The sequence below is a fragment of the Stegastes partitus genome, unplaced genomic scaffold, assembly GCF_000690725.1.
Source record: "Stegastes partitus isolate 25-593 unplaced genomic scaffold, Stegastes_partitus-1.0.2 Scaffold238, whole genome shotgun sequence".
NCBI lineage: Eukaryota > Metazoa > Chordata > Actinopteri > Pomacentridae > Stegastes > Stegastes partitus.
In genome coordinates, this window is record NW_007577969.1 from 203008 (window position 1) to 228598 (window position 25591).

General features: G+C 41.2%; 1 protein-coding gene across 1 annotated transcript in view; it reads right to left on the bottom strand.

Annotated features, from left to right (window-relative positions):
• Positions 1 to 474: 474 nt before the first annotated feature.
• arhgap20 (Rho GTPase activating protein 20) overlaps positions 475 to 25591 on the bottom strand; it is a 37507-nt gene continuing 12390 nt past the window's right edge. The window contains exons 4-15 of the mRNA XM_008281590.1: positions 24426 to 24575; positions 23323 to 23364; positions 22850 to 22934; positions 22613 to 22690; positions 22269 to 22335; positions 21528 to 21734; positions 17050 to 17240; positions 15967 to 16131; positions 14285 to 14394; positions 13602 to 13791; positions 5380 to 5491; positions 475 to 4258 (exon numbers count right to left, since the gene is read on the bottom strand). Coding sequence (XP_008279812.1) covers positions 2562 to 4258; positions 5380 to 5491; positions 13602 to 13791; positions 14285 to 14394; positions 15967 to 16131; positions 17050 to 17240; positions 21528 to 21734; positions 22269 to 22335; positions 22613 to 22690; positions 22850 to 22934; positions 23323 to 23364; positions 24426 to 24575 — 3094 coding nt within the window. The 3' untranslated portion in view covers positions 475 to 2561. The remainder of the gene's footprint in view (positions 4259 to 5379; positions 5492 to 13601; positions 13792 to 14284; positions 14395 to 15966; positions 16132 to 17049; positions 17241 to 21527; positions 21735 to 22268; positions 22336 to 22612; positions 22691 to 22849; positions 22935 to 23322; positions 23365 to 24425; positions 24576 to 25591) is intronic.

A 25591-nucleotide genomic window follows, 5' to 3' on the forward strand; every position in this document is an offset into this window, starting at 1 on the left:
GAAATTTAGCCACTTGTACTGAAGCTCTTAAGATTACCATGACCTGGATGACTGACAGAGTATGTACTATGACAAGCCAATCTGAATTGGTGAATTTGTGTTCTAAAAAAAAATTAATTGAAGCCCATACAGATATACAACAAAAATGAAGTCACAACTGTTCATATGATCCTGCTGATATCCTTTACTGCTGCAGGTTTTTGTGACTTTCCTAAAACCTAATATTCATGTGTTTCGTAACAGGTGATTTGTTTTCTCAATGTAAGTGTCATTTTTGTTTGGATTCGTAAATGATTTTTAAAAAGGGCAGAGCAGTTTTATTCCAAACAGTCTTGTTTTCATTCATTTGCAATGTTAATGATGATTTTAATCTCTCTTCCTGTATCCCACCCTGCAGATATTTTCTAAAGACAACAAAACTGTCATGCTTCAGGTAGCCTCCCTAGTAAACAAACTCGCATTCGAGCTGCAAAGTAGTTTCACAAGAGCAACATTTATTAAAATCAATTATATTTTTGTTCTCGTGAGTATTGGACATCAGATGTACACAATATACAAATGGTGCGTTTTGTAGCAAATATATTTTCTATAGAGACAGCAGCAGCAGAATTGGCATGTACAAAAATACACATTTGATTTTCTCATACAACACAACATACCAAAGTTACAAGATAATATATTTTATATATATATATATTTATATATATATCTGTATCATAAATATGCAGAACTATACAGGTTGAACACAATTCACTGTAATGAAGATAACAATTATAATATTAATAATACAGGATAAAGTACTTTGTGAAACCATTAAAAAAAATGGCAGCACTAAACATGACAATGGTCTTATTCCAGTGTGTTGTCCTGTCACCGAGTTATATTAGTAATAACACTGTTTAATACTCATTAAAACTGCTCTGACTTTGTGTGTTTACATACTTTTCATGACATTAATAAACAGTGAAATAAGGCCATTTCTTGCAAAGTGTCACCAAAGAAACCAACGCTGCAATAACAGCAGCACGGGAATAAAAAGATCATATTATTATGGACAAAACATACAACAGTTAGAGAGACTGTTTTTAAAATTATGCATTTAACTCAACACACGCATACACAATCACACACACAAGCTGTGTCCTTGTGAGACTTTCTTAATGAGAATAATGAAGTGCTGTAGAAGCAACAATAAAAGAGATTTCTCCCTCAGTGGCACAGGGTTTCTCACATTTTGGCTCAAGACACGCCGTCAATGATCACCTCAAATTCAACATCTCTTTCTTCCTCTCAAAATAAAACACACATACAGACAGATTTTCCTCTTCGTCCAGCCTTCCCTTCCTCCCAGGTCACAGAGATATAAACCAGAGCTGCCGAGGACAACACTGTGTGCTGTGTGTCTGGAAACTCAGCTTATATGAATAAATACCGGCCCCATTGATTCACTGATTCAGACAGAAAAAAACACTGTCTGGAAAAGGAATAGCTCATTTTATAGATGCAGTTGGTCATAAAAGGTACAAACACTGTTAAGACAGTCTAAGATGTTGTTTAAGAAATATGTATGTACAGCGAGGGCGTCTGTCCTTAAGAGTTCTCCTTCTAATAGAGATAAATGCATTTCATAGTATCTGCACAAAGTCATAGCAGTCATTGTGGCCATATTGTTATTACAGCTACAAAGAGGGAGATTAATAAACATTATATAGAGCTTTTTCACCTTCGCTGGCCTCAGAGAGCTTCATAATGGTTTAAAAAATGTGGCCTTGGTTGCATTTGTTTCTGCACACGAAAACTTTAATCAGTAATAGTCTTTCAGTTTTACATGTTTTGCTTTTTCGAAATCTGACTACAAAAATGTGACTCGGCCTTGACTTTCCTACCACTCGTCATGATTTTCTGCCAGCTTTGGGAACGGTAAACTTTATTTTTAAACATTTTGCAAGCTTTACGAGAACAAGAAACAAATGCTTCTTTGTCCTTCCATTTTAATTTGTGGCAAACTTCCTTCAGAATTTCATCACGTGCTGAAAGAGGAACAATACATCCTGGAGGCAAAACGAGGACACGGCAAAAAAATAACAGATTTGTCAGAGAAACCAGATTTTGGCACGAGAGCTGTAACACTGACCCATTTTGACAGTAGCTTCAATGACTGTTTATGGATTCAGATGTTGAAGTAAACCGTTTCTTAACTTCCTTGTCTTGAATTTACTGGAACGGCATCACTGCTTTGTAAATAATTTGAGGACACCAGCTGCTTTACTGCACAGCAATGTCTCTGTCAGATACAGGATAGCACTTGATCTCAACGTTTAAGTCTGCCAGATATCTGTCTTAATATGTAGATTACAAAGAGTTGAACCAATGAACCAGGACGTGCATCTGTACCTTTTAAATCTTAAACCTTAGAAGTACCATTACAGTAATCTGCAACAGGATAAAACTGTATATGGAGGAATATGATCACATCAATAATGAAGACAAGTTGGTTACAAGTGAACATAGCAGATAAGAGCCAGTCTCCCATTTACAGTTGGTCTATACAAAGTTCTTATTTACACATATGACTCTTCTGCAAAAAACAGCTGTTCAAAGTCCTCCAGTCGTGGGTCGCTGCACCGCCTGCTCTGCCACTCTTTCTTTCCCTGCACGATCGCCAATGCCACCTCCTGACTCCTCCGCAGGCAGGTGTCTGCATCCTCCTGACCCTGCGAGGAAAAGTAGTCTCTTACGGCTCGAGTGGCGGAGGGAGAAAGGCAGTAGTGCGGCTTGTTGTTGTTGGGCTCCACGTCTGACACTCGCAGGCCGCCATCTTGGGGCGTTGCTTTAAAAGTACGAGGTCTGTCCAAGGTGAGGCTAGTGGAGGGGTTAGAGTTCGCAGTGACCTTGGCAGGTTCAGATGCTCGGCGGGGAAGAGTCCTCCTCCCTTTGTGGCTGTCCATGGCCGGAGTTAGAGAGTGGGACTTTTGCCTCTGGATTACGAGAGTGGTGGCGCTCTGTCCGTAGAAAACACCCTGTGGGGGCTGCACACACTCACCCCCAGACAGCCTCTGAGTGACCTCAGATTGCGGTTTGGGGTTGTTAGGGGAGGATTGGTTCGGGGATCTGTAGGTGCTGGTCTGGTCATGGAGCTGCCTCAGCTCTCTAACAGTCAGAGGTTTCTCTGTACCTCTGTAGAAAGGTGAGCGGTTGCGCTGCAGCTGCAGTAGAGCCTGCTGGTAGGATGGAGGGCTGCTGGACCTCCGCTGGCAGTTTGGATTCAACACCAAGGACTCCTGGGCAGCGACAGAGTAGCCATTACTAGTTGGGTGTGATTTCCCGTTTACCACTGGCGAGTCCGCCTCTGTGTGCCGACCATCAGCCTGCCTTAGTGACAGGCACCGGTCCTTCTTGAGCCACGTGTTCGGGTGGAGTCCGTGCGAGTTGGAGGGGGTTTGGTTGGTCCGAGCAGACTGGGTGGGCTGCCACTGAGGCAGGGCCTCCCTCTGAGGAGGGGAGTCTCTGGGTGACTGCTGGGGCCGTCCAGGAAAAAGAGGGGAGAGAGGAGCAGTTTCAGTCAATGGCATTGCCCCATTTGTGGCATAGTCAGTTGAGTACTGTGAGAAGGCGGAGTCTAAAGAGCTGAGGGAGGAGCCTGTTGGCGAGGTTGCCGGTGATGACAGACTGGAACAGCTGGCATCTAGTCGCAATGGCGGCGGAGGGGCGTGCTTCATCTTCCTCCGCTCGCCGTTCTGGGTTTTGGTTCCTCTCTTCTCGCAGCCGTCCACTCTTTGTTCCTTCAGTTGCAGCCCGTTGAGCCCCTGCTCCAGAAAGACCTCATCCTCCTCCTCACCTTCCCCCTCCATGGCAGCATCATAGCTCGCCTTCCTCACAGGAAGGTGGCAGTTATCAGCATGAATGGTCACTGCACTTGAAGGCGGCGTGCTGGCCAGGGCTAAGGCGGGCTCTGAGCTCCTCCTCAGCCTCCTGGGGCCCTGCGATGAACCGTTGGTTTGGCGGGTTCGAGGCTGTCGAACCGCCGGACTGAACCTCCTGGGCCTGGCCAGAGGGGGGAGCTGCAGCAGGAGGTCGGTCTCCGGGTCGGGATCGGGATCGCCATCGCTGAGGGTGATGACGGAGTCTCGGCTGCGGCTGTCTGGCTTGTCTTTGTCGCGAAGAGGCAACTGCTCCTGGTAGGGAGACTCAGGGTCATCGTTCAGCTCGTTCTCCAGACTGTCGTAGGACGAGTCATTCATCTGGAAGGACGACACATCTGGGAGCAGAAAGATGGGGAAGAAAGAAGGAGAAGGCGATGGATGAAGATGAGGAAAAAGAAAAAAAAAGAAAAAGGAGAAGAGAGAGAATATTAATATGAGTCTAAACAAGTGGTAGACTGTGAATGTGTCAACAGTTTTTAGGTGGTGGGTGCCTTATTATCTGAAGTGAGACCAAAGAGGACAAATAAAAACCTTGTGATTAGTTTGTGAGAAGCTTAACCACTGATCTGAATGAACCAAGTCAAAGTTCACTGCTGGAGATGAGGAGAACAGAGGACAAAGCATCTTTCTGCTCTGCACTCCTTGACTTTCGGTGGTTAGTTACAGCATGAGGCACAAACTCAGTGGTTCATATGAATGAGGAGATTCAGTGGTGTCCTGATCAGCACCTGTGACCTTTGCAATCATTGAAATTACTGCAGGTCAGTGTGCTGACCCCAATCAACAAGCCTGAAAGAGCCTCTGCTATTCAGCTGCATGCAAACACACAGAGCCAGTCAGCCTCAAACCACGAAGCTTTCACACTGTGAAGCTTTATTAGTAAAACAGATAAAGGATCTTTTTGCAGAGACACAGATTTAAATTATGATTTTAAACTTGACCCTGACCTTCACAATAAACTATAAACCCAGTAGAACATGTTCTGTGTGCAAATCTTTTCTTTTCAGACTGTTTTGTACACTTTTATTCCGCGCACTTGGAAAGAAAATTGAAAACACTCAAAAGCACAGAACTATAAGTTCTTCTGCTGTAATTACAGACTAAACTAACCTGACACGTCCCACATAGACAAATAGAATTATGGGGCTAAAATCAATTTATATGTTTCTTAACTGTGTCTCAGTTTTTTGGAAAAATGATTTTGGACACAAAATATCCCTGTTATGTTACTGACTCAGCCTCTCTCAAGCTTTCATCTCCACAAGTTTATGTAACCGAGCTGAATTATACGCCAGTACAAATGATGTGATGGAGACTGTGCATGCCATTTCGGCGGTTTTAATGGAAATGGAACAGATTTGGGAATCCTGGCTAAGAATTCAGTCCACAGACTTGGCCTCCACATTTTAAACATTTCCATCTATTCTCCTCTGTTCTGCTGACTCTCGGTTCTCACCTGATCCGTGGTCACTGTTGCTGCTCTTTTGGCTGAAGGCTTTGAACAGTGAGGTGACGTCTCCCAGGACACTCATGCAGTTCTCTATGAGGAAGTGAACCAGCTCGCATACCTGCAGACAGAAAACACCAGCCGGTTACATCATATAGTCAGGAATATTTCCAACATATTTACTCTGCTCTGCTGCAGATGGTGACAGTTTGTTTCCATTGTTATGCAGCTGTTTAAAGATGTGTGTTCCTGCAAAGTTTCATTTGTTGTTTCTCAGGAAATCAGTCAGGTTTTAGCAGTAATTTATTTAGTGTTGGCACAACTTGCAGAATAAACCCACAATTTAACACTAGTCTGTGCATTTCCATCACACTCATAGGTATGATGTTTTATGCATTATAACACAGGTGGCTCACAATCAGTGCTAAGAAATCATTTATTTAGAAAAGACTGAAAATGATTCATGCAGTAGAGCTGCCTTTTAATTACAAACACACAGGAGAGCCTTTTTAAGGTGAGGAGTGTTGCACCTGGAACAGCAATTAGATCAATAACCATTGGAACGAGAGAGAAACTTAAAACTATGGAAAATGATGGAAAATAACTGCACACATACAATTCCAAAAAAGAGCTTAAAATAAATAAAAATGCTATTAAAAAAAGCTTACATTTAAGAAGAAAATGTATGAGTACCTCACCGGATACACATTTTAAAATCTAAAATCAGCTAAAACAGCATTGCCGGTCAAAAATATTACAAAACAAATACATAAATAGTTCAGTGGATCAACCATCTATCATTGAGATATCAAATTATATTACAGGCATCTCAATAATTACTATGTACTACAGTCAGACAACTACAGTCTAAAGTATTTACACTGGAAAAAGGAAAGAATGGGTGCATTATCTGCAACCTTGTAAAACAAACTTTTAGGTTCTGGGAAAACACCAGAGAAAACACTGAATGTCCAACAGCTACAAATCATGGATTGTGTTCTTCATTCATTCCATTAGGAACAGGAATATGAAATATTGAGCAGTTTCTTGTATTTCCTAAGAAACAGCCTTCTTCTTAACTCATCTCAAGATCCTAAAATGCTTCTCAGATTTTTCTTTGTCAGTAATAATTTGCTCTTCACGTTCCAACAGAAAATTTGTTTGGTTTATAAATGCGCCTGTACAGTATCATACATTTGTCTCAGTGATCAAATTCTAGTGTCAACTCTGTATTTTATCCTGCTTTTCTCAAACTGGATAGGATAATTAGTCTTAGATTGGTTTGGTCTTTTGCTCTAGAATGCATACACAGTATTTCTGATGAGACAAAGAACAGACTATCACAAGCAGCCAAACTTTCCGCTGAATATTTATCCACAAGCCAATAAACTTTTAAAATGTCACCACCTTTATGACTCATCTATTTTTCAATACCAAATAACCTTCAGTTCCTGATATAAAGTCCATTTCTTTGCAAGTACAACCATATTTATATTTACACTTTGACAAACTGAAGCTAGAGCGTGGCTGCTTAAACTGTAGCTGCTGGCCGCTTCATTTTGCAAAATCGTGACCCAAATAACTTTGTGACATCGGTTTCAAACAGCTGACAAAAACTGGATTTGTTGGCATTTCATATTATCCTCTCGAGAAATGTTTGTGTTCATTTGTTTGCGCTGATATCAACCTTCCAAGAAGCCCCTACAAGAGTATTTGCATTCCACTGTGACTAAGAAAACATCAACTCTGTCATTGCAGTCCTGGATAATGTCCTGATAGTCATGTGACGTCATGCGTTAGCTTTCATTATCACTTGCTCACATGCTTATTGAATGAAAACCACTGGGAACAAACACTGTGGGAGCTGTTGACAGTGGCTTTTATGTATTCTAGGAAAATATATCACATCATATTCTTCATATTTAGCAGCAAACACTTAAAGTCACGTCTGAGAATTCCCAACCTGACCTGTCTGCTGTTTACAACCAGACAAAGTTTAAAACATACCGACAGTATCTTTGCTTTATGAGCACGATTAACCCACTTGGAATCTGCCTTCAAACAAATCACACCAACTTGGCCGTAACCGCCGGCTTTTAAACTAAACAAACGAAATGTACTAAAACATATATGACGTCCCATGACACAAATAGTCGGTGAGCACCAGCGTTGCTCAGAAATGTCGGAGTCTCCTCAACCGTGGAAAGTTTTCACTAAAAATCCTGCCCGTCCTGTTTATGTATGAGTTGTTTTTCCTCCGCCGTCGCTGCGCCTCTGTGACACTATGGAAACACGGCGGAGATAAACACACTCCACGTTTGTTTGTGGGCCAGATGTTGTCTGCTCGCGTGTCTGAATGCTGCCCAAACGCATTTAATGAGTCAGTTCTCAGAAGAAGAGTCTGTCCGTATAAACAGAGTGCAATCAGGCGGCACTCTTGGATGCAATTTTTTACAAAATCTGACAGTGTGGAGAGACTATTTCAATCTGTTTCCAGTAAAGTCAACCTGATGGGGGATTTCAAGCCATTCAGGGATTCTTTTTTTTTTTTTTTTTTTAATCAAAACTACCACTTATGATCCGTTTGTTCACATTTGACCTGACAGAGGAAGAGGACGAACTCTGCAGAAGTTTCATTCAAGCAATCAGGAACAGTTAAGCCCTCGTTTTTCTGTCTCCTCTGCATGTGCACGAAGTCACCTCAAGTGTTAATGACTGTTGAATGAAAGCACACAGGCCACACTTGACTAAATCTTGGCTCTGCTTTCCATATCCTGCAGGGACAGTTCGCTTTTACTTATTCAACAAGCCAATATGAATGCACACCGGTCTGCCCTCATTGCCTCCAACATGGCAGCGGCCACTGACATCAGCAGGTAGATTAAAGCTGCTAAGTTGTTGTTTATGCACACCTTACTACAACTTCTTGTCCATCAGCTTTCATACTCTACTGGAAAAACCAGAAGCATTCGTTCACGGCCATCTCTGCACAATGACCTTCTATTGTCTTGGTCCTGAACAACAATACAACAACTGTTTTATTTGCAACTTGTTAAGTATGTCTGTATCAATAGAAAACGCCACAAAATCAGTGATGCCATCAGTCAGTCAGTTAGGCACAAAATCCACACTTTGCAGATTTAGAGATTTACAGATCAAACTAGGGATGCACGATGATTGGCAGCATCTCAGGGAATTAGCACCTGTCAGGCCAAAATAAAAGTCCAGTTGCTTTTTACACCGCAACTGAGCTCTGACACATACAGCAGAAATGTATTGTCCAAAAATGTTTTTTTTTTTTGTTTTTTTTTGTGTGTTTTTTTTTTTAGGCTACAGTTTTGTTTTTACTCTGATTAAGGTTAAAACAGCAGTTAATACGTTTAAAGAGAAATACTAAAATAAGCTAAAAACTACACTAAACTAATTCCTTCAAATCATCGTATAGAACAATGACCTCCACGATTCCATATGCTCCAGAATGAACATAGAAACCTGTGGTATTTCAGTGAAATGCCAAATAAAAATATCCAAAGTAGAGATGACATACTGATTGCACAACTCACCATATGTTTTTTTTTAAATGTTAATCTTTTTACTTCCTGATTTTCTTTTACTTTCTACTGTTTTCAGCTTTTTCTTTATTTCCTTTTCTCTTCTCATGTGTTTTTCTTCCTACTTCCCTGTCTAAGTCCACTCCTTCTCCTCTGACCTGCCACTCTCTCCTTTATTTGTCTTTGCAGCTGTCCTTCGATCACTTATTCAGCATTCCTGGCCATCACTCAGGTTGAGCTGCTACGTGATACAAAGCACTTGTTGTAGGGAGCCTGTGGGCATCCAGGACAATCTCACTCATCCATCCATCAACAGCCCATTAAGACCTGCCTCTTCTCCTTCTTTAGGATGTTATCTTAGGCTCTTTTAACCACTCAGAAAAACGGGAAATGAATTAACCGAATGCTATAAATCATTCATAACATATTTGTCTGCTGCGTGCATACGAGTTGAGCGTGCAGCACTGCAGGGCATGGAGCAGATCTGCACGTAGGCGAGGGTGTGTACCTGCCTTAAAGCAGCATTGTGCAGCACCTTTACCTTAAAATAACAGGTTCAACATCATTTTGATGGTGCACAGGCTTGTAATGTGGTGAATGACTCCTCTTTTATTTCTTGCCCACATCTCAAACTCCTAATTTTGCTCAAGTTACTGGGGTGAACTGGTTCCATTTGCTGGGTGAAGTGTGGAATGCTTCTCCTTCACAAATCACTTCAGTTAGCTTAAGGTAGTGCACCATTCTGAGTATGCACATCTTATTAGAGGCAAAGACACTAAAGAGAGCAAAGACAGAGAAGGCTAAGAACAAAAAAGAGGTCAGACAAGACTCTCAGACGGTCTTTTAGTGTTTGGCGAGAGCTTTGCAAAATAAAAAGACAAGCCAGACTGCAAGACAAACAACAACCTGGTGTTCTTGCTGTTGGAGTAGTAAGGAATAATAACATGTCAACAAATGCATGTGTACAGCTGTCAGTGTGGGGGTCAGGGGTCAAGGACCGATTTATATTTACGACAGTGGCATAAAAGTGAATTGTGTTCCAAAACTGTAGCGGCATTCAGTTGTAAGAAATACCAGTTCCTGCATAACAAGGCTGTAAAAGATATCACTTCCATGTGTTTGTGGGTCATTTAGATCCAAGCAATAGCATCAATATCATTTGCAATCTTACTTTACTCAACAGTTTGTGCAATATTAGTTTCAGTATCATGTGTAACATTTCATTTTCACGTGAAATAGTTTGATCTCGTGTGCAAATTTATATGTTCGTGCACAAAATGTCACTGTAACGTGCAATGTTTAATTCTCATGTGTGATATTTCCTCAGTACAAGTCCCAACATTCCTTTTTGCTTTTCTATTCTGTCCTCATTTTAGCCAATTTATTTTATTTTAGCAATGTGTTGTACTTATACTTTTTAACTTTATAGGCACTGCATTTCATAAACCATGTCATTCGTTTTTTGTTTTTTGTTTTTTTAGCAATATCTGGCATAGCAGTTTCTTTCGAGATTAATAAAGTTTTATTTTATCTTGTTTCTGAGTGTTTCAATCTGTCAATCACTTTTCTGCACTATTTCTTACTACAACGCAGAAAAGTCACTGTAAAGTTGAAGTTTTGTCCATATTTCCAAGCGTGAGAGAAAAACAACTTTGAATGATTCGTCTCTCTGTCTCCATTTTAAGTTACACACAAGCTGCATTTAGCTCCTAAACAGCTATGTTCAGCCAAAAACATTTAAATTACATGCTGCATGAAAGAGAGAAGGACACAGAGAATAAACTGGACTGGCAAAAACCTGAGCGTTTATGTGTCTCCAGACAAGGCTGGAATCTGGCCATTACACAGTCAGGGGCCCACACTGATCTAAATTGGCCCCTGGCTCCGACCGCAAGGTGGGAAATGTCGAAATCTCACTTTGTTTTTTTTTCAGATTTTCTTCCCAGAAAAAGGTCGCCTGTGCTCAGAATGAACACACAAACACGTAGTGTGTGAGGGGGAAGTGTGTTATCAGGGGAGTATTTGTGAAACAGATATTTGGGTAGTTGTGCTGTGTGTGTGTGTGTGTGTGTGTGGTGTGTATGTGTGTGGGTGTGTGTGTGTGTGTGTAAAGAGAGAAAGAAAGGAGTGTTTCAGCGACAATTTTCCAGAAAACACACACTTGGCCTCAGGATTCTGTAGGAAATTCTTTGCATGTTTTCTCAATGAACCTCAACCACTTTAAGATACACACACACACATTTGTAAAGATAAGCAAACCAGCCACCCACTGAGACTGTATGTAACCCAATAACTGTAACTTTCCACACAGACCACAAATCAAAAAGCTTTGTATGCTTGATATTTCAGTGACTACATGATGGGCTCTGGTGGGCCGGGGGGCTTCCACTGTGGGCTCTGGCTGCAGCTACTGCTGGACAATTACGCCTGGCTTGCAAAGATATGACTGCAAAACAGTGAGCAGCATCTCTCTGCTGACTTCACTTGAAATTTACCATAAAAACCATAAAATTTAGAGAAATGTATTGACCACAAGAAGATCACTGCAAACTCCCTTCACCCTCTGAACCCCAAAACCTGCTGACAGGATTAAAAGAGAGGATATCTTTAAAAAAAACAAACAAAAAAAAAAGGCAGTTCCGTTGGGAATATTATCCAAATCTAAGCTTAAAATTGTGACATTTCATCAAATTGCCCTGTGATAGACTGGCGACCTGTCTGTGTGTAGGTAATGGATGGATGGATGGATGGATGGATGGATGGATGGATGGATGGATGGATAAATGGATGGATGGATGGATAAATGGTTGGATGGATGGATGGATGGATGGACGGACTTCATGTGTCTTAATTTAAAAAATGCCAAAAACAAACAGTTTTCATTTGTCAGAGTCTGTGAAAACAAAAAAATTGTCCTTCTTTGGTGCAACCAAGATGCCATTAGTGACTGACAGTCGCATGACCATATTTCAGGGACTTTCAACTGAACTACAGGTCATGTTTTCACAGAACGGAGCAGGAGGAAAGTACGGGAACAAATTGAAAATAAAATAAAAAAATAAATAAATAAAAAATAAATCGTAAAATATCGATAGTATGCAGAGTTTTCATATTTTCCAGTGACACATGTGGGCATTTAGAAAAAGGCTGTACATGTTGCTTCAGATGAATGCATTCTGACTTTGTCACACTAAACACAACATACTGAGAGTTCTCTCTACTTCTAGACATTGATGTGTTGTTTCATTATAAGCGCAGGACGTTATATTGCAGAGGAACATGACAACACAGTGAGTAAAAATGTTACAGAAGCTGCTTGTGGTTCAGAGAGTTCAAACAGTGTTAAAAAATGCCCTGAAAAGTTGAGTGAATCCAACTAAAACCATTTGTACAGCTAGATAGCACCTGTGTGTTGTGAAATTTGGGAGCATTAAGCCTTAATTGGTTATTTTTTGCTCAGCCTGGACTGAACTCTGAGGCTTTCTTCTTTCCTGTCAAGTCTTGCTCTAAGCTCAGGGATTCACGCTGAGCCTGTTGTGATCTGAGCTTATGAGTATCTGTCAGCGATGACAAGTGAACGTGACTGAGTGTGTTGCTGCTGAGCGTTACTAGGTCAAACGCTGCTCGGAGGTCAGCGCTCACATCCACAGCGAAACCCTCAGTCTGCTGACAAACTGCTGAGATTCTGTGTCCATGTGACCATTGGTAAAACCTCTATGCCTTACCTGCCAGTCAAACTCAGGTATGTCTGTCTGCTCACACATACAGCAGAGCAGCAAACACACACTCCCGCGAAAGCAGTTTGCTTCTATTATTCCACGGAAATGTTAAATTCCTCAGAGTTCGAATGCTGCCTCAGCAAGCCTCTCTCTGCACTCACACAAGCCTACTCATGTGCACCTGCAGTGCGTTCAGTTTGACATTTCGGGAAATACGTTTTCCTGCTGTCTTGCCAAGAGTGAGAGGATGAGATCAATACCGCTCTGATGTCTATACACTCAAGCTGGAGCCGGCACACGGACGGCTTAAAGCATAAAGACAGGAAACAAGGGAGCCTGCCTCTGTCTGAAGGTAACCAGATCTACCTACAAGCAGCTTTAAAGCTCACTCATTTCCACTTTATACCTTGTTTGTTTAATCTGTACAAAAATCAAAGTCTAAATGTTGAAATTTGTGGTTTTAGAAGTGGTGTGAAGGAATATTTCTTGTCCTTAAACAGACAACCTCCTGATGATAAGAGATACTAAGATGCTTTAGATGAATACATACAATGGAATCTATCTTTTTACTGCCTACACCTATAACACACATGCAGGCGCAACTTGACAGCAAGCTCTCATTTTGGGATTGTTGCATCTTTTGGGACCGAGCTTAGCGCTGTGAAAAGTTTGTATAATACAGGTAAGTTAGCATCTACAGCCGACTCTGAAGCTACTAAGCAACCATCAGCTGATGGTGGCAAATCAATGCACGACAAAAGTGATCAAGACTCATGGAAGCGAAGAAATTGGTGGCTCCACATAATACAGATATTTTGCTTTTTACATTTATGATTAGTTTCCATACTTGTCTCCTATTCGCTCACAGCCTGCAAGAAAGTGAATAAGCATTCCCCAGCATGTCAATTCATCCATTTGCCACGTCAGCAAGCTTAATTAGCCAGGAACGTTTGTGTCTGACCTTTTTTGTGGCCTCCCCTTCCATCTCAGGGCTGCTTGGCGCCGGAGCCCAAAGCATGCTGGGAGCAATGCAAACGGACAGGTTGAAGGCGTTCATCTGGTTGTCGTGGGCGTTTCCCTGAATGCAGTGCAGCACGGCGACGACGTGACGCAGCAGCAGCAGATTCTCGGTGGGCAGAAGGTGCAGCAACCTGCAAGAGAAGAAATAAGTTCAGAAAGTAAGAATGACGAGAGGGCAACAAACATAAAACGTGTCATCAAATATCAGTGCTGCTCCTTGTTTTCACTAAAGGGTTGTGTTGCCATGTTGGTGGCTGATTTCAGGTAACGCAGGAATTCCTCCACAAACTGTTTGCTTTTATTTTTTATTTTCCTAAGCAAAAGGAATTCAGTTTGTTGTTCCTGGAGCTGAAGTAATGATTTCTGTCTGTCTTTCTTTCTCTCTCTAGACATAAACAGAGCGTAATTAATGGAAAAGTCGACAGAGTGTAAGGTGTCGGTGCACCACAAGCCACCAGAACGCTCATTCATCCGAGTCTTTCCTTTAATTTGTCACCCATCTGTGTAACAAACATCTGTATGATTTATTGTGTCTTTGTGTTTACTTGTAGGACAGTGACAGCTAGAATTAGCACGAAGATTTTTGCCTTAAATATGATGCATTTTAGGCTTTGAAGTTCTTACCTCTGGACAGCCAACATCTTCTCCTCCCCAGCTTCGCCCTCCATCACATCCATCCACTGCTCATACAGATCCACACTCAGGATGCTGCCCGGGATGTTTCGCAGGAAATCCTGCATGAAAAAATGTGATTAATTGTTTTTTTTTTTTTTTTTTAAAGGAGTCAAGCTTTAATATGCTGTATCAAAAAACAGCCTTATGTATTCATGATAGTTGTTCAGTTAACTGACTCATTCGTCATGTGATTCTTGCTAACTGACATTATCTTTGTTTAAGTGTATTATTTAGGTCGGACTGTATATGTTTTTTGTTTCGCTCTCAAAAAGGAGATCTTGACCTCAATAAGCCAGCTCTGGGTTCCTCTTTTAGATTACAAAATGCAAAAACAAAGCAACTTCAGAACATACAAAGTAATATCTGTACACTGTCTTCACTGCTGGCTTGCTGCGTGCTTTTTTCATGCAGCATTTTAGTTTCATAGATATTAAATAAAGAATTCAATCAGTGCCACGGAAATTATGTCATCTGACACATGAAACACCTTAAGGAATTAACAGAAATAGTAACCTATTTAATAAGGTCAAAAGGTAAAATACCACACTGTCACAACCATATAGAGACAAAATGGAAACAAGAGCAACGATACAAATTTAAAGTGTATCCTAAATGGGACTGTTCACATAACAAATAAATGAAATCTGTTGGCATCAGTATTATAGTCTCTATAGAAGTTCTGTACCTCTATGGAAACAGCACAAACATGACGAGAGGTAGAGATAACTCAACAATGTATTTTGTAACCAAACTATAATGCCATCAACCATAAAAAAAAGGGAAAAAACCAAAAACAAATCGTTGAATTTCTTTGATTGTACAACATGTACAGCATTTTTCTAAGCGCCCACATGTGTTCAAATACTGTGGAAAAACTGGTCGCTCTACATACCACTTACATTTTAAATTTCCTTCCATACTTCCATACTGCAGCTAAGCTGAAAAGTCCTTGAATTTTTGTGACTCTTGGTTGCAGATGAGTCACACAAGTTTGTGTTTTTGCAGAATCTGGTTGCTGTAATGGTTTATTTAAGGATTATTTTAAAATAAGACATATACAATGAAATGATTTTAATAAAATATCACGATTTTAGGCTGAAATTTGGTTAACTTTCCTGATAGACTGGCACTTCACGGATGAGTAGGAATGTCTGAAAGTTTTAAAATCCAATTATTCATGTTTGTACAGTTTCTGTCTCTGCTAAATAGTGTAATTTTGGCAATTTTTATTTATTTTTTTTACGGATAACTTCCCTTTCAAACCCAGTGGCAGGTTTGGGGACTCAGATAGGTAATGGTGAAAAACAATCAACAGCGCTATTTATATCTCAGGTGATGCACAATCCCTGTGTGGCCAACAGGTGAAGCACAACAAACTAGGGAGATAAATCGTCTCTGTGAAAAGAAAACACCTGAGCAGCTCCCTGGATGCCTGACACTGCAGCGGCTGTTTGGCCAGGATCCTGAACAATGCTGCACCTTGTGTGTACGACTGGCCGCCTGCCTGGCTGTGCACAGACAGATTATCCTGTCTGGACTTAGATGACTTTGGACGCACATCAGTCACGCCTGCTTTTCTGTTGTCTGGTTTCAAATGAGTGGGACGTGCATGTGGCGGTCCGGTGTTTTACCTTGAGGACGGCAGCGATGACGAACACAGACTGGTGTGTGATCTCCGGGTCTTCACTTCCGCTGTCCAATCTGTCTCGAAGCTCCCGGCAGGCCTTCGCTCCAGCCGACCGCCTGAAGACGCCTCGAGTGTACGGCCCCTCCAGGTACAGAAACACCAGCATGTCCTTGAGGGAACAGGGAAATGGGATGTTAATGACAGAAAACCTCTTCAAGTTTTGTTTTTAATCACCATTCTGAATGGAACTAAGGATTTTAAGCTCTGAGAAATTAGCTCAGAAACAGCCACTGATGGCAAAAAACATTTAATGTCTCATTCCAAAAACAGTTTCATTAAAATCAAAACTTTGGTTAATTTCCCAAACAAAATGGCACTTAATTGGTCAGAAATCCAGTTAGAATTAAAGTTACATTTCAAATAAAAACAAAAAAAATCAATCAACAATGAGAGTTAAGTAAATTTGTCTTTCTCCTGCTTTGCTGTTTGGTTTCTTTTTGATTCACCACCTCCTAAAACCAGATTTTCATTTGTGCCGACAGCATGAAATCGCCTGAATTACTTTGTTCCTCCTGAAAAATGTGTGTAATTCATGTGGATTAGTTTCAATAAACCTGTAAAGCAATGTGGTTTAATAAATATTGTGACTCCTGGAGCAAGCTAACTGGTTCAACTGAAACTAGACAACGAAGATGTCAAACATTTTAACTGGCAAGATTGAAAAATCTAATGTTTTGGTTCGTTTCAGCAGCGGAATCTTGATTCCTCATTCAACAGATGGGGTTTCATTTTTCTAGTAATCTCATCTCATAATTCCCATTATGTCTTTATTTGTATAGTTTACAAGTCAAACTATTCATCTGAGAGGTGCAATACAGTCTGGTATGAGCAGGTGGTGAATGTCAATAATTCACAGAACAGTAGTGTAACAGTAAAAGTAACAAGTGATATGCCACATCAGAGAAAGGCTCCCAGACATTGCTTTCTAAAAATACCACCCCATCCCACAGTCAAACCCAATTCTGTGACCCCTGAACCGGGGTCCTGACCCCTCCTGCTGGCCTACGTGACCTCCGCCCCGGCTCACCATGACAGGCTTGGGTAGGCCGCCCTCCGGAGAGCAGACGGAGCTCAGGGGTCGACCGAACAGGCGTCCCTGAGGGGGGGACAGCACGGACGGGGACAGCGGCAGGCCGTCCAGCTGTGTGCTGGAGCCTCTCCAGAAAGGCCAGTTGATCAGAGACCTCTTTCTCTTGAAGGACTTCTGCTGACCAGGCTCTGTGGGGAGAGAAAAGAGGAAGAGGTGAGCTGTGGTTTCCGATAGAATCTGGCTGCTGCCGGTTGAGAAATGCATGTTGAATTCACCGCAGCACGCTCTGTTATATAACGCACCTCCAGCAAAACAAAGTGCTTTGTTCACCAAATTGCAAAAGTGCAGCCTCAGTAACAGTTTGCAATATTTATTTACTTGTGTTGTGACTTATTAAACAGCCACAAAAGTTTCAGATGTTTTTTAATCATGCACATGCAACATAACAGCACTTGCAGCTGAAATTATCCACTGGTCTGTCCGCTGCATTTTGGCCAAATAATCACAGCTTACGGAAGTTTCATGAGGGATGTTTTCACAGAAAGCTAGAACAAGAAAGAACCACTGAGTAGGTGTTTGAGGTAAATGTGTGCAGACGTGTTCATGCTTGAAAGCACCGTTTAATTTGAGGTTTATGTGTAAATGTCGGTGTCTCTGTGTATCCATGCATGTGTCTGAAAGAACATATGGGATCTTGTGTGTGTCTCTGAAGGCTTCTGACAGTGTGTTCAGTGCTGCAAAGTCACCATGTGCACCTGTGTTGTTTGGCTGCATGTCTGTCTTCACCTTCTATGACATAACAGCTCAGTGCGTCTCTGCAATTATGCAGCTGCATACTGCATGTGCACTGAAGTGCCACTTAAAAAGAATATATGGCAAACATTTTTACTCAAATTTAAACGCAAAACGATAGTTTGTCTTCATGAGACACTGAAAATAAGGAACTGATTTTGAAAACACTCCTGCAGGGGGACTTCCTAGTTCAAACACTTGCTATGGAATAGTGCTGCACATAGTAAGTCAGTTACCTGATCAGTTGATGGACAAAATTAAAGTGGCTGACAGCTATTTTGATAATTGGTGAATGATTAAGGTAACTTATTGCTAAATGTTAGTGGGTTTCAGTGTCTGAAATGTGACGCGCTTCTTCTCTCAGTTTCGATCATAAAAATACCTTTTGATGTTTCGCCTTGGAGCTTCTAATAGACATAATGAGTAATCAAATAAAAACTAATCTTGGTTAGTATGAGTAAAATGCTTCGTGGATAAACTGATAATGAAAATAATCATTAATTGCTGCCTCTCATCTCTAATGACGGGTATGAACTGGCAAAACCTGCTAACGCTGCAATAAATCTTTTAAAGGGCCATTGTAGTGAAACATAGCCTTTGCAACTCTGAACTGCCAACAATCTTGAAATGATAACATTTATGTTATTACGCGGTTGTGATTTGTATCCAAGGGTGGGACTCTCCTAACAAACGAAAGATTCTTTGGAAGGGTGGAGGACCTGGCGGCCCCAAAAGGCCCCACGAAAATACATGGCATACCTCACATAGAATTCATTATTTAACAATCTGCTGTGGCGTCATGCCCAAACACACTCTGGAACAAAGTTCAGCGCTAACAGAATTACTATCCTGCTCTGGCACTTCTCAGCAAGGTCTCACCATCGTCGGAAAAAAACAAAACAAAACACAACCTCGCTGTAAATCAGGTGTTACATCATTCCAGCTTTCTAGGCAGGGAGTAGTTCTAGAGAGGCGACGGGGGGGAATGAGGTATCAGAGACAGACTGCTTGTCGAGTGGGTGGGCAACATCTGTCATCTTACTGTAATCTTCTACTAGGTGTTATAAAACAGGTGGTAGATGGAGTATTTCTCCTCAGGGGTAATAAAACAAGACTCCAGGCAGAAGTTTAGATGAACCAGTGATTAACTTTCATACAGCTACCTAAAGCAGCAGTCTTTCTCTAACCACAACCAATGTTTTAACTTAAACTACAATCTGACAAAGTTGCTGAAACATTTTTGTCATTCGTTTTTCAGTCCAGTTCTTCACTGAATATAAACAAAATGATGTGTCCCAGAGCATAGAGACCCACAACATAGTAGAAAAGACCTTGTTTTTATTCCTGTCCTCATAGATTAGAAAGTGTGTCGCTGAATGAGCTGTTCAGGTTTGCACTTTGTTTGAAACATGTAATAATGTGCAGTAATTTGGGTTGAAACTTCAAATATATACTCTTGGGACATGCAAGACTTGCACTCACTTCTCAAAAGATAATAAATGATGGGGCTAGGGATGGGCTGATTAAGGAAATGTTTAACTGATCAGTATCAGCACAAAACTAAGCCTGGTCCTTTGTTTTTGTGTCATAAATGTAACTCATTTGCTTAATAAATGCAGCTATCATTTGATAAATTATAAATTATAATACAATTAGAGAATGCCGTACTTTCCTCCTGTACTGATATTGCTGTATGGATACATGGCACAGGCCACAAAGCTCAGCGTTACATATGTTACAGGGACCTGAAAACGCTATCCTTGATTGAACCCATGTGGGCTCGCTGGAGGTCTTTACGCAGCACAGAAGACTTGTCATGGTGTCCCTTTACGAGCTAAACTCTTAAAATGCTTTCTGCTTCCCAATGGGAAACTGCCCACCTCCTCAGTCGCTACAATGTGGGACAACATGGGGCCTTTAATGTACGAACACTGCAGCGCCGTCTTTCCAGAGGATCAAGATGAACCATCTGGGCTATTTGATGGTATATTAATGTGGAGGATGAGGTCAGTGGTGGTTATAAAAAGCTTCGACAAGCAGACTTTTAGCCACTGCCGGGGGTCAACAAGTCAGTATTATGGCTAAAGCTGCAGAGACAAGACTTCTTGCTACAGTTGAGTGCATGGCCCTTTCTTGGCTTTGAATTTCTGGCATGATTTTAGATTCTGAGCGATGCAGGGTTGAACCTTTGTGTTTTTTGGTACCAGTTCAAACGTTTCAGTGTACAATTACATCTGTGTGTGCAGTAGCTCATGTTTGACAGTTTTTGTTACCTCAAAACTGCCATGATCGATATGAACTGAAAATCACGTCTAAAAAGCTACAAATTAACACAAATTGGACATTCGGGACATGTTACAATGGACAAGTGCAATTAAGGAAAGGTCCGTCAAGTTTTCTTTCACATACACCAATTAGTTTTCAACATCCAAAGCTGAACTGCCTGCAGGATTGTTTGGGAATAAATGTCTGAAAAGGGGCTTCTGTCATGGTTACCATCCAATAAACACATACATTCATTAGTTTTCGGGTTTGGTGTGAGCAATTAGGCCTCTATGGCGGCAGGGCTGGTACGGAGGGATTCTGTAAGAAGCTGTTATGCTTAAAGCAAAAGAATCTGTGGTGAAGCTTGTGGTTGGCAAACTGGAGCCTCCTTGACTGGAAAACACACACTTTTTCTCCTCAGCTTGTTTTCCTCTAAACCTCATCTCCTCCTTTTTTCCATCCCGGCCTCTGTATCCGCAGTTAGCCCTCACTCCTGTCCACCGTCATCTTGTTTTTCTTTCTCCTCCTCCTCCTCATTTCTCGCTCCTGAGGTCCCCTTTTCAGTCTCTCCCTCGGTAAATTCCTCTTTCTGTATCGGCCACAGTCGGTTGTTTCTTTTTCCTTCACCTCCACTGGCCTCCAGACTTACTCAATAGCTGTGTCATCTCTTTTCCTCTCTCCATCTTCCTATTCTCACACTCATCCGTCCCTTCAGGGGTTTCTTCCTCTTTGTCTGTCTGATGTTTTTCTTATTTTGATACCGCCGTCTGTCCTAACCCCTGCTGTAACCCCTCATCCGTTGAAATCTCCTTTCCCACCGTTCTCACTGACTCCTTCTCCTCTCCTTCACCTATTGATTCATCCTCAGGACTCACTGTGAGTCTGTGAGGGTCTAACCAAAAGCAAAATGGTTTATGTAAGTGAAACAAATTCTAGGAAGCACTCTCTGTTCTGCATTAATCCTTTGCATCCTCATATTTCTTCGGGCGGTTTCATAGAGAATTAGATTTATGGATGGATTCCTGACACTGACCAACCATGTACTTAGAAACCCCAACTGCCATGTTAATGAAAAAAAAAACGATATTGCTCACAGCTCTTTTTCACAACACATAGTTCACTGTTTGTATTTTATGATCTTGTTTTTTCACACTTTTACACTTAATTTCGTGTTATTATTATACGACTTGGGTTTATGGAACACACATTGAGGCTCCATTTCCTCCATAAATAAATGTATTTTGTCCAAACTAACCAAAAAACAAAAAGAATGAGTCTTCACCAGGGCAGATGTTAACGTTAAAAGAATGACCAGAACAACATGCCATGCTTGTGTTTCTCATATTACAGATTTTCTTTGTCCAGAAGTCCTCTCAAGCTGTTGCCTCACAGATATTTGACAACAAAGTAAACCTTACCTATAAGCTGACTGTGTCCGGGGACGACCTTGTTGGGTTTGAGGATAAACTGGCACTGGGTGTCTGGAGGGAGACACTGGTCCAGCAGCAACACCTCTGGACAGTCTGTAGGACTGAGTGGATCCCTCCCTACCACTCCTCCTCCACCACCATTACTCCCCCCATCACGAATGTGGCTCATCTTAATGCTGAAGGGGAACTCGTGGCCTGAAGGAAAAAGGTCAGAGTGCAGAGGTGAGAGGGGCAGCGGCTGGTATGTGCAGTCTGTGCATGTGACGCGAGGCCAAAGCACGACAAAAATTAGTGCAGAGCTGCAACAGTGAATCATAAACACTGAATTGCGATGTTAGGAATTTGGTGTGAACTAAACAACAAAAGATTGGGGTAGCAGAATGGCACAGAAATACCACTGTTACAAAAAACAACTAACTGCTCTGAAATGCTCCCAGATGCTGAGTGTTTGATGTAACGCTGATGCTAGCACAGAAGTGACGCCCCACTGTTGGTATTGGCTGCACTGGTACTGCCTTGTTTTTCAAAATATTCATTGTGGGAGGAAGGATTTTTTGCTTCATTTTAATGAATTTATGAAGGATTTAATTGAAAGCACACAGTTTCTTGCACATAATGTCTGGAACTTAACCTAATTCTTAACTCACACCATTGTTGAAGCACTTTTAAAATATTTTAAACTGTATTTTATCAGCGTTTTTATACATGGTAATGACTGTGAAGACTCACCGATGAGAGGGTACGGAGGGTCATCCTTACTGGAGCTCACCCATAACCGGTGGTCTTTAACACAACCCTAGACAGAAAAAAAGAGATTTAACATGTTTATTTTACATTTTATGCTACTTTTCTGCTTCTTTCACATGTCAATGCATCTTTGTGAATGCATGTCTCTGGTGTAAAAAAAAAACTCTACAAAGTAAAGACTGGTTTGAAACTGCAAATGCTATGCTTCACTTCAGCCATTTTTATCTACAATATAACCATACATGCTATTTAAAAGCTACATTTCCCACTACCAAGTGGCCTTCTTTCATAAAACTGAGCATCAACAGCACTCTTTGGCTACTTACTGATATGCCAAACTGCAGCAGAGCCATGCGGATGACATCAGTGGTGCTGTCAGTGTTGCTGACCGCGAGTGTCTTGGCCTGGTGGAACCATTACGGGAAAACATTATGGAAATGGTTAGTTGTTTGTGTGTTACATAAATTTAAGTACAGCTAGTGATGCTAGAAATTTCCCAAATAACCTTTTTTTGTGCTTAGAGAAGCAAGAAAAATCACAGGAGAGAAAAAAGAAAATCTTACATAAGCACAATTTCCAATATCCTTTGCAAATATCTTCAGAGGGATGGTCTTGGGGTCGTCCTTCTCTTTTCCCTCATTTATCCGACTGAGTGTGTTGGAGGGGAAACGAAGGATGGAAGTTAGTGTTAAAACAACAACAACATTTTAGTACAAGTTAAAATCATTTGGCCAGTCTAGCACTGTGATAGAGTTGGAGATAGTGCCAAAATTTAAAGCACTGTAATGTAAGTACGAAGTATGTTTTCTGCAGCAACGCCTTGACGAGGTTATACTAAACATAGTGGTTAAGAACTTCTAAATTCTTCTCATAATTACTGTCAGATCTATTATTTTCTATTTATATACACTTATTTTAATCTCATGTGCATCTAATTCTTTTCGCCCCAAATGGTAATTTTGATTTGCAAGACGTCTCACAAGTTAAAAACCACCTTTTGTGGACACAGAAGCAGGAAGCATAACCAACAAGTTACCTGTTGATGAGCGCCAACCACTTGTCCTTGTGCTCTTCGGAGCTGTAAATGTAAGGAAAGAAAGTGATAATCAGGAAAAAAATAAAAAAACATCTGCCTGTTTTGCTCTGTTATGTAACTCCTGCCAGCTAACACCGCAAATTTCACCCGCAGCTATGACTGGATTCCTGCTGGAAAATATAATGGGTGTGTGTCAATCAGTGTAAATGTGCGCATGTCATTAAAGCAGGTGCAAATATACAGCAGGGCTTGTACTGTATGAACACATTTGTGTGTGTGTGTTGCATGTTGGTGCCTGCTGTGTGTCTGTGGTTATCTACCATAAGTTTTACTGACGTTCGGCTGAGTGGCTTTACAAGTGGGAACTGCCTTCACGCTTCAGGGTTTATGATTCTGTGGCTGTGTGTTCAGTTTTTAGTCTCTTTCTGTAATGTGCATCTGCACCTCAGAACACAATGTACTCTTTCAGAAATATACCCAAAAGACTGAAAAAAGGCATTTTGGAAATATGTTTAGTGGGCTGGCCATGAGTAACTGTAAGGCAATGCAAGTAGAGTCACTAAGTGAAGATATATAAGGAACATTAAATCCCTCTAAAGAAACCGCACAAGAACAGAGAAAAAAAAGTCCAAATATGATTGATTTTTTTATGCCTTACATTTTTGGTTTGTTTCTGTTCTTGTTTCCGGTCTGTTCTGTGTAAAGACTGCCTGTAGTTCAGCCCAGTTTCGAAAGAAAGTCCCTGAATTTTTGCCATGACTGTTGTATGCAGCTAAGTCAGTAATAACTTTACTGTTTTTCACATTTTCACATGAGACTTTTGTGGAAATAGCACAATTTTAAGCCTACATTTGGTTAGTTTCCCCAAGAAAACAAAAAGTCACACATGATGAGTTTAAAGATCATCGGAAAGTTGAACATCCAATGACTCTGTTTTCTGTTTTCACACTTTCTGGCTCTGGTAAATGATATAATTATAGTGATGTTCTTAAAGGTTTTGGGGTTCAGAGGTTAATCCAAGAAATAAAATCTAGAAAAACAAAATCCCGGCATTCCTCTTCTTGAAAGTGAACAATTTTGCTGGACTGTGTGTGAATGCGTACCTGAAGGTGCCCACATAGTTGCAGGTGGGCCATCCCATAACGAAGCTCCTCTCTAGGTTCGTGCTTCCTTCACACACCTCATCCATACAGTTCGCCGTCCACATCTCACATACCCGGACTTGAGCCTTCACTTTGAAATGAGTCGGAGACCTGCAGTGAAAACACAAAACAGTGTGCTATATTACTAGTCCACATGGACTGATAAGATGTCTCCAAATCAAGCATTTTCCTGAACTAAAAACTCACATTTGTTTTCAGAATTGCTTCATTTTTCTATCCAGTGGCTAATCAATTGATCAACGTGTCATTTTTGCTCTGTACAATACGGAATAATAACTTTATAATGAAGTGCTTCAAGGCATTCCACAAGGAATGTGTTGGGGTAAATTTGGACTCAGTTTTCTTTAAATAATCTACTTCCATAAGCTGCAGACATATGGCAATCTTTAAAAAAAAAACCTAATATAGAAGCAAAATATTAAAAGATTCAGCTATTTTCAGAGGTTAAACACAGGCACGCTCAGCAGACGTGTACTTATTTGCCCCAACATCTGTAATTACGGTGGGAGAAGATCCAAACGCACACATTTGGCGCACAAACGCACCCTCTCTGCTATTATATGGATATAGAGGCATACAAGCACACATCATTGAACTGCTTTTCCCTCTTGCTGTTGCTTTCCTTCAAACACACACATACCAACACACATTCCTCCAACTCGCCCACAATGTATTAAAGCCAATTATAGCGTATACTCTCTGCGCTGGAAGGGTCAGCTCCACCCACCGGCACATGACTCCCAGGACGGACCACAGACATCCTGCTGTGTCTGCACTCAGGGGTTTGTGTGTACAGTAAGAGTGAAAGCACAAAGAGCTAAAGTCTATGTATTTATGTTTATCTATGTGAGTGTGTGGACTTCAAAAATGTCTACGTGCTCTTTAAGTTTCTATTTTTGAATGTGCCTCCTTGTTGCAGTTTGTGGGTGGGGAACGCCGTACTATAGGCCCAGGGCAGGCCAATGAGGGCTTTGATCTAAGCCAGGCTTCATATGGATTTAATTGGCTGGGAAGTAATTATATAGTAGGAAAAAATGAGGGAAGGAGAAGTGGAAGAAGCAGGGTAGTAAGTAGAAGAGAATGAAGGGAAAGTTAGGATGTCACTC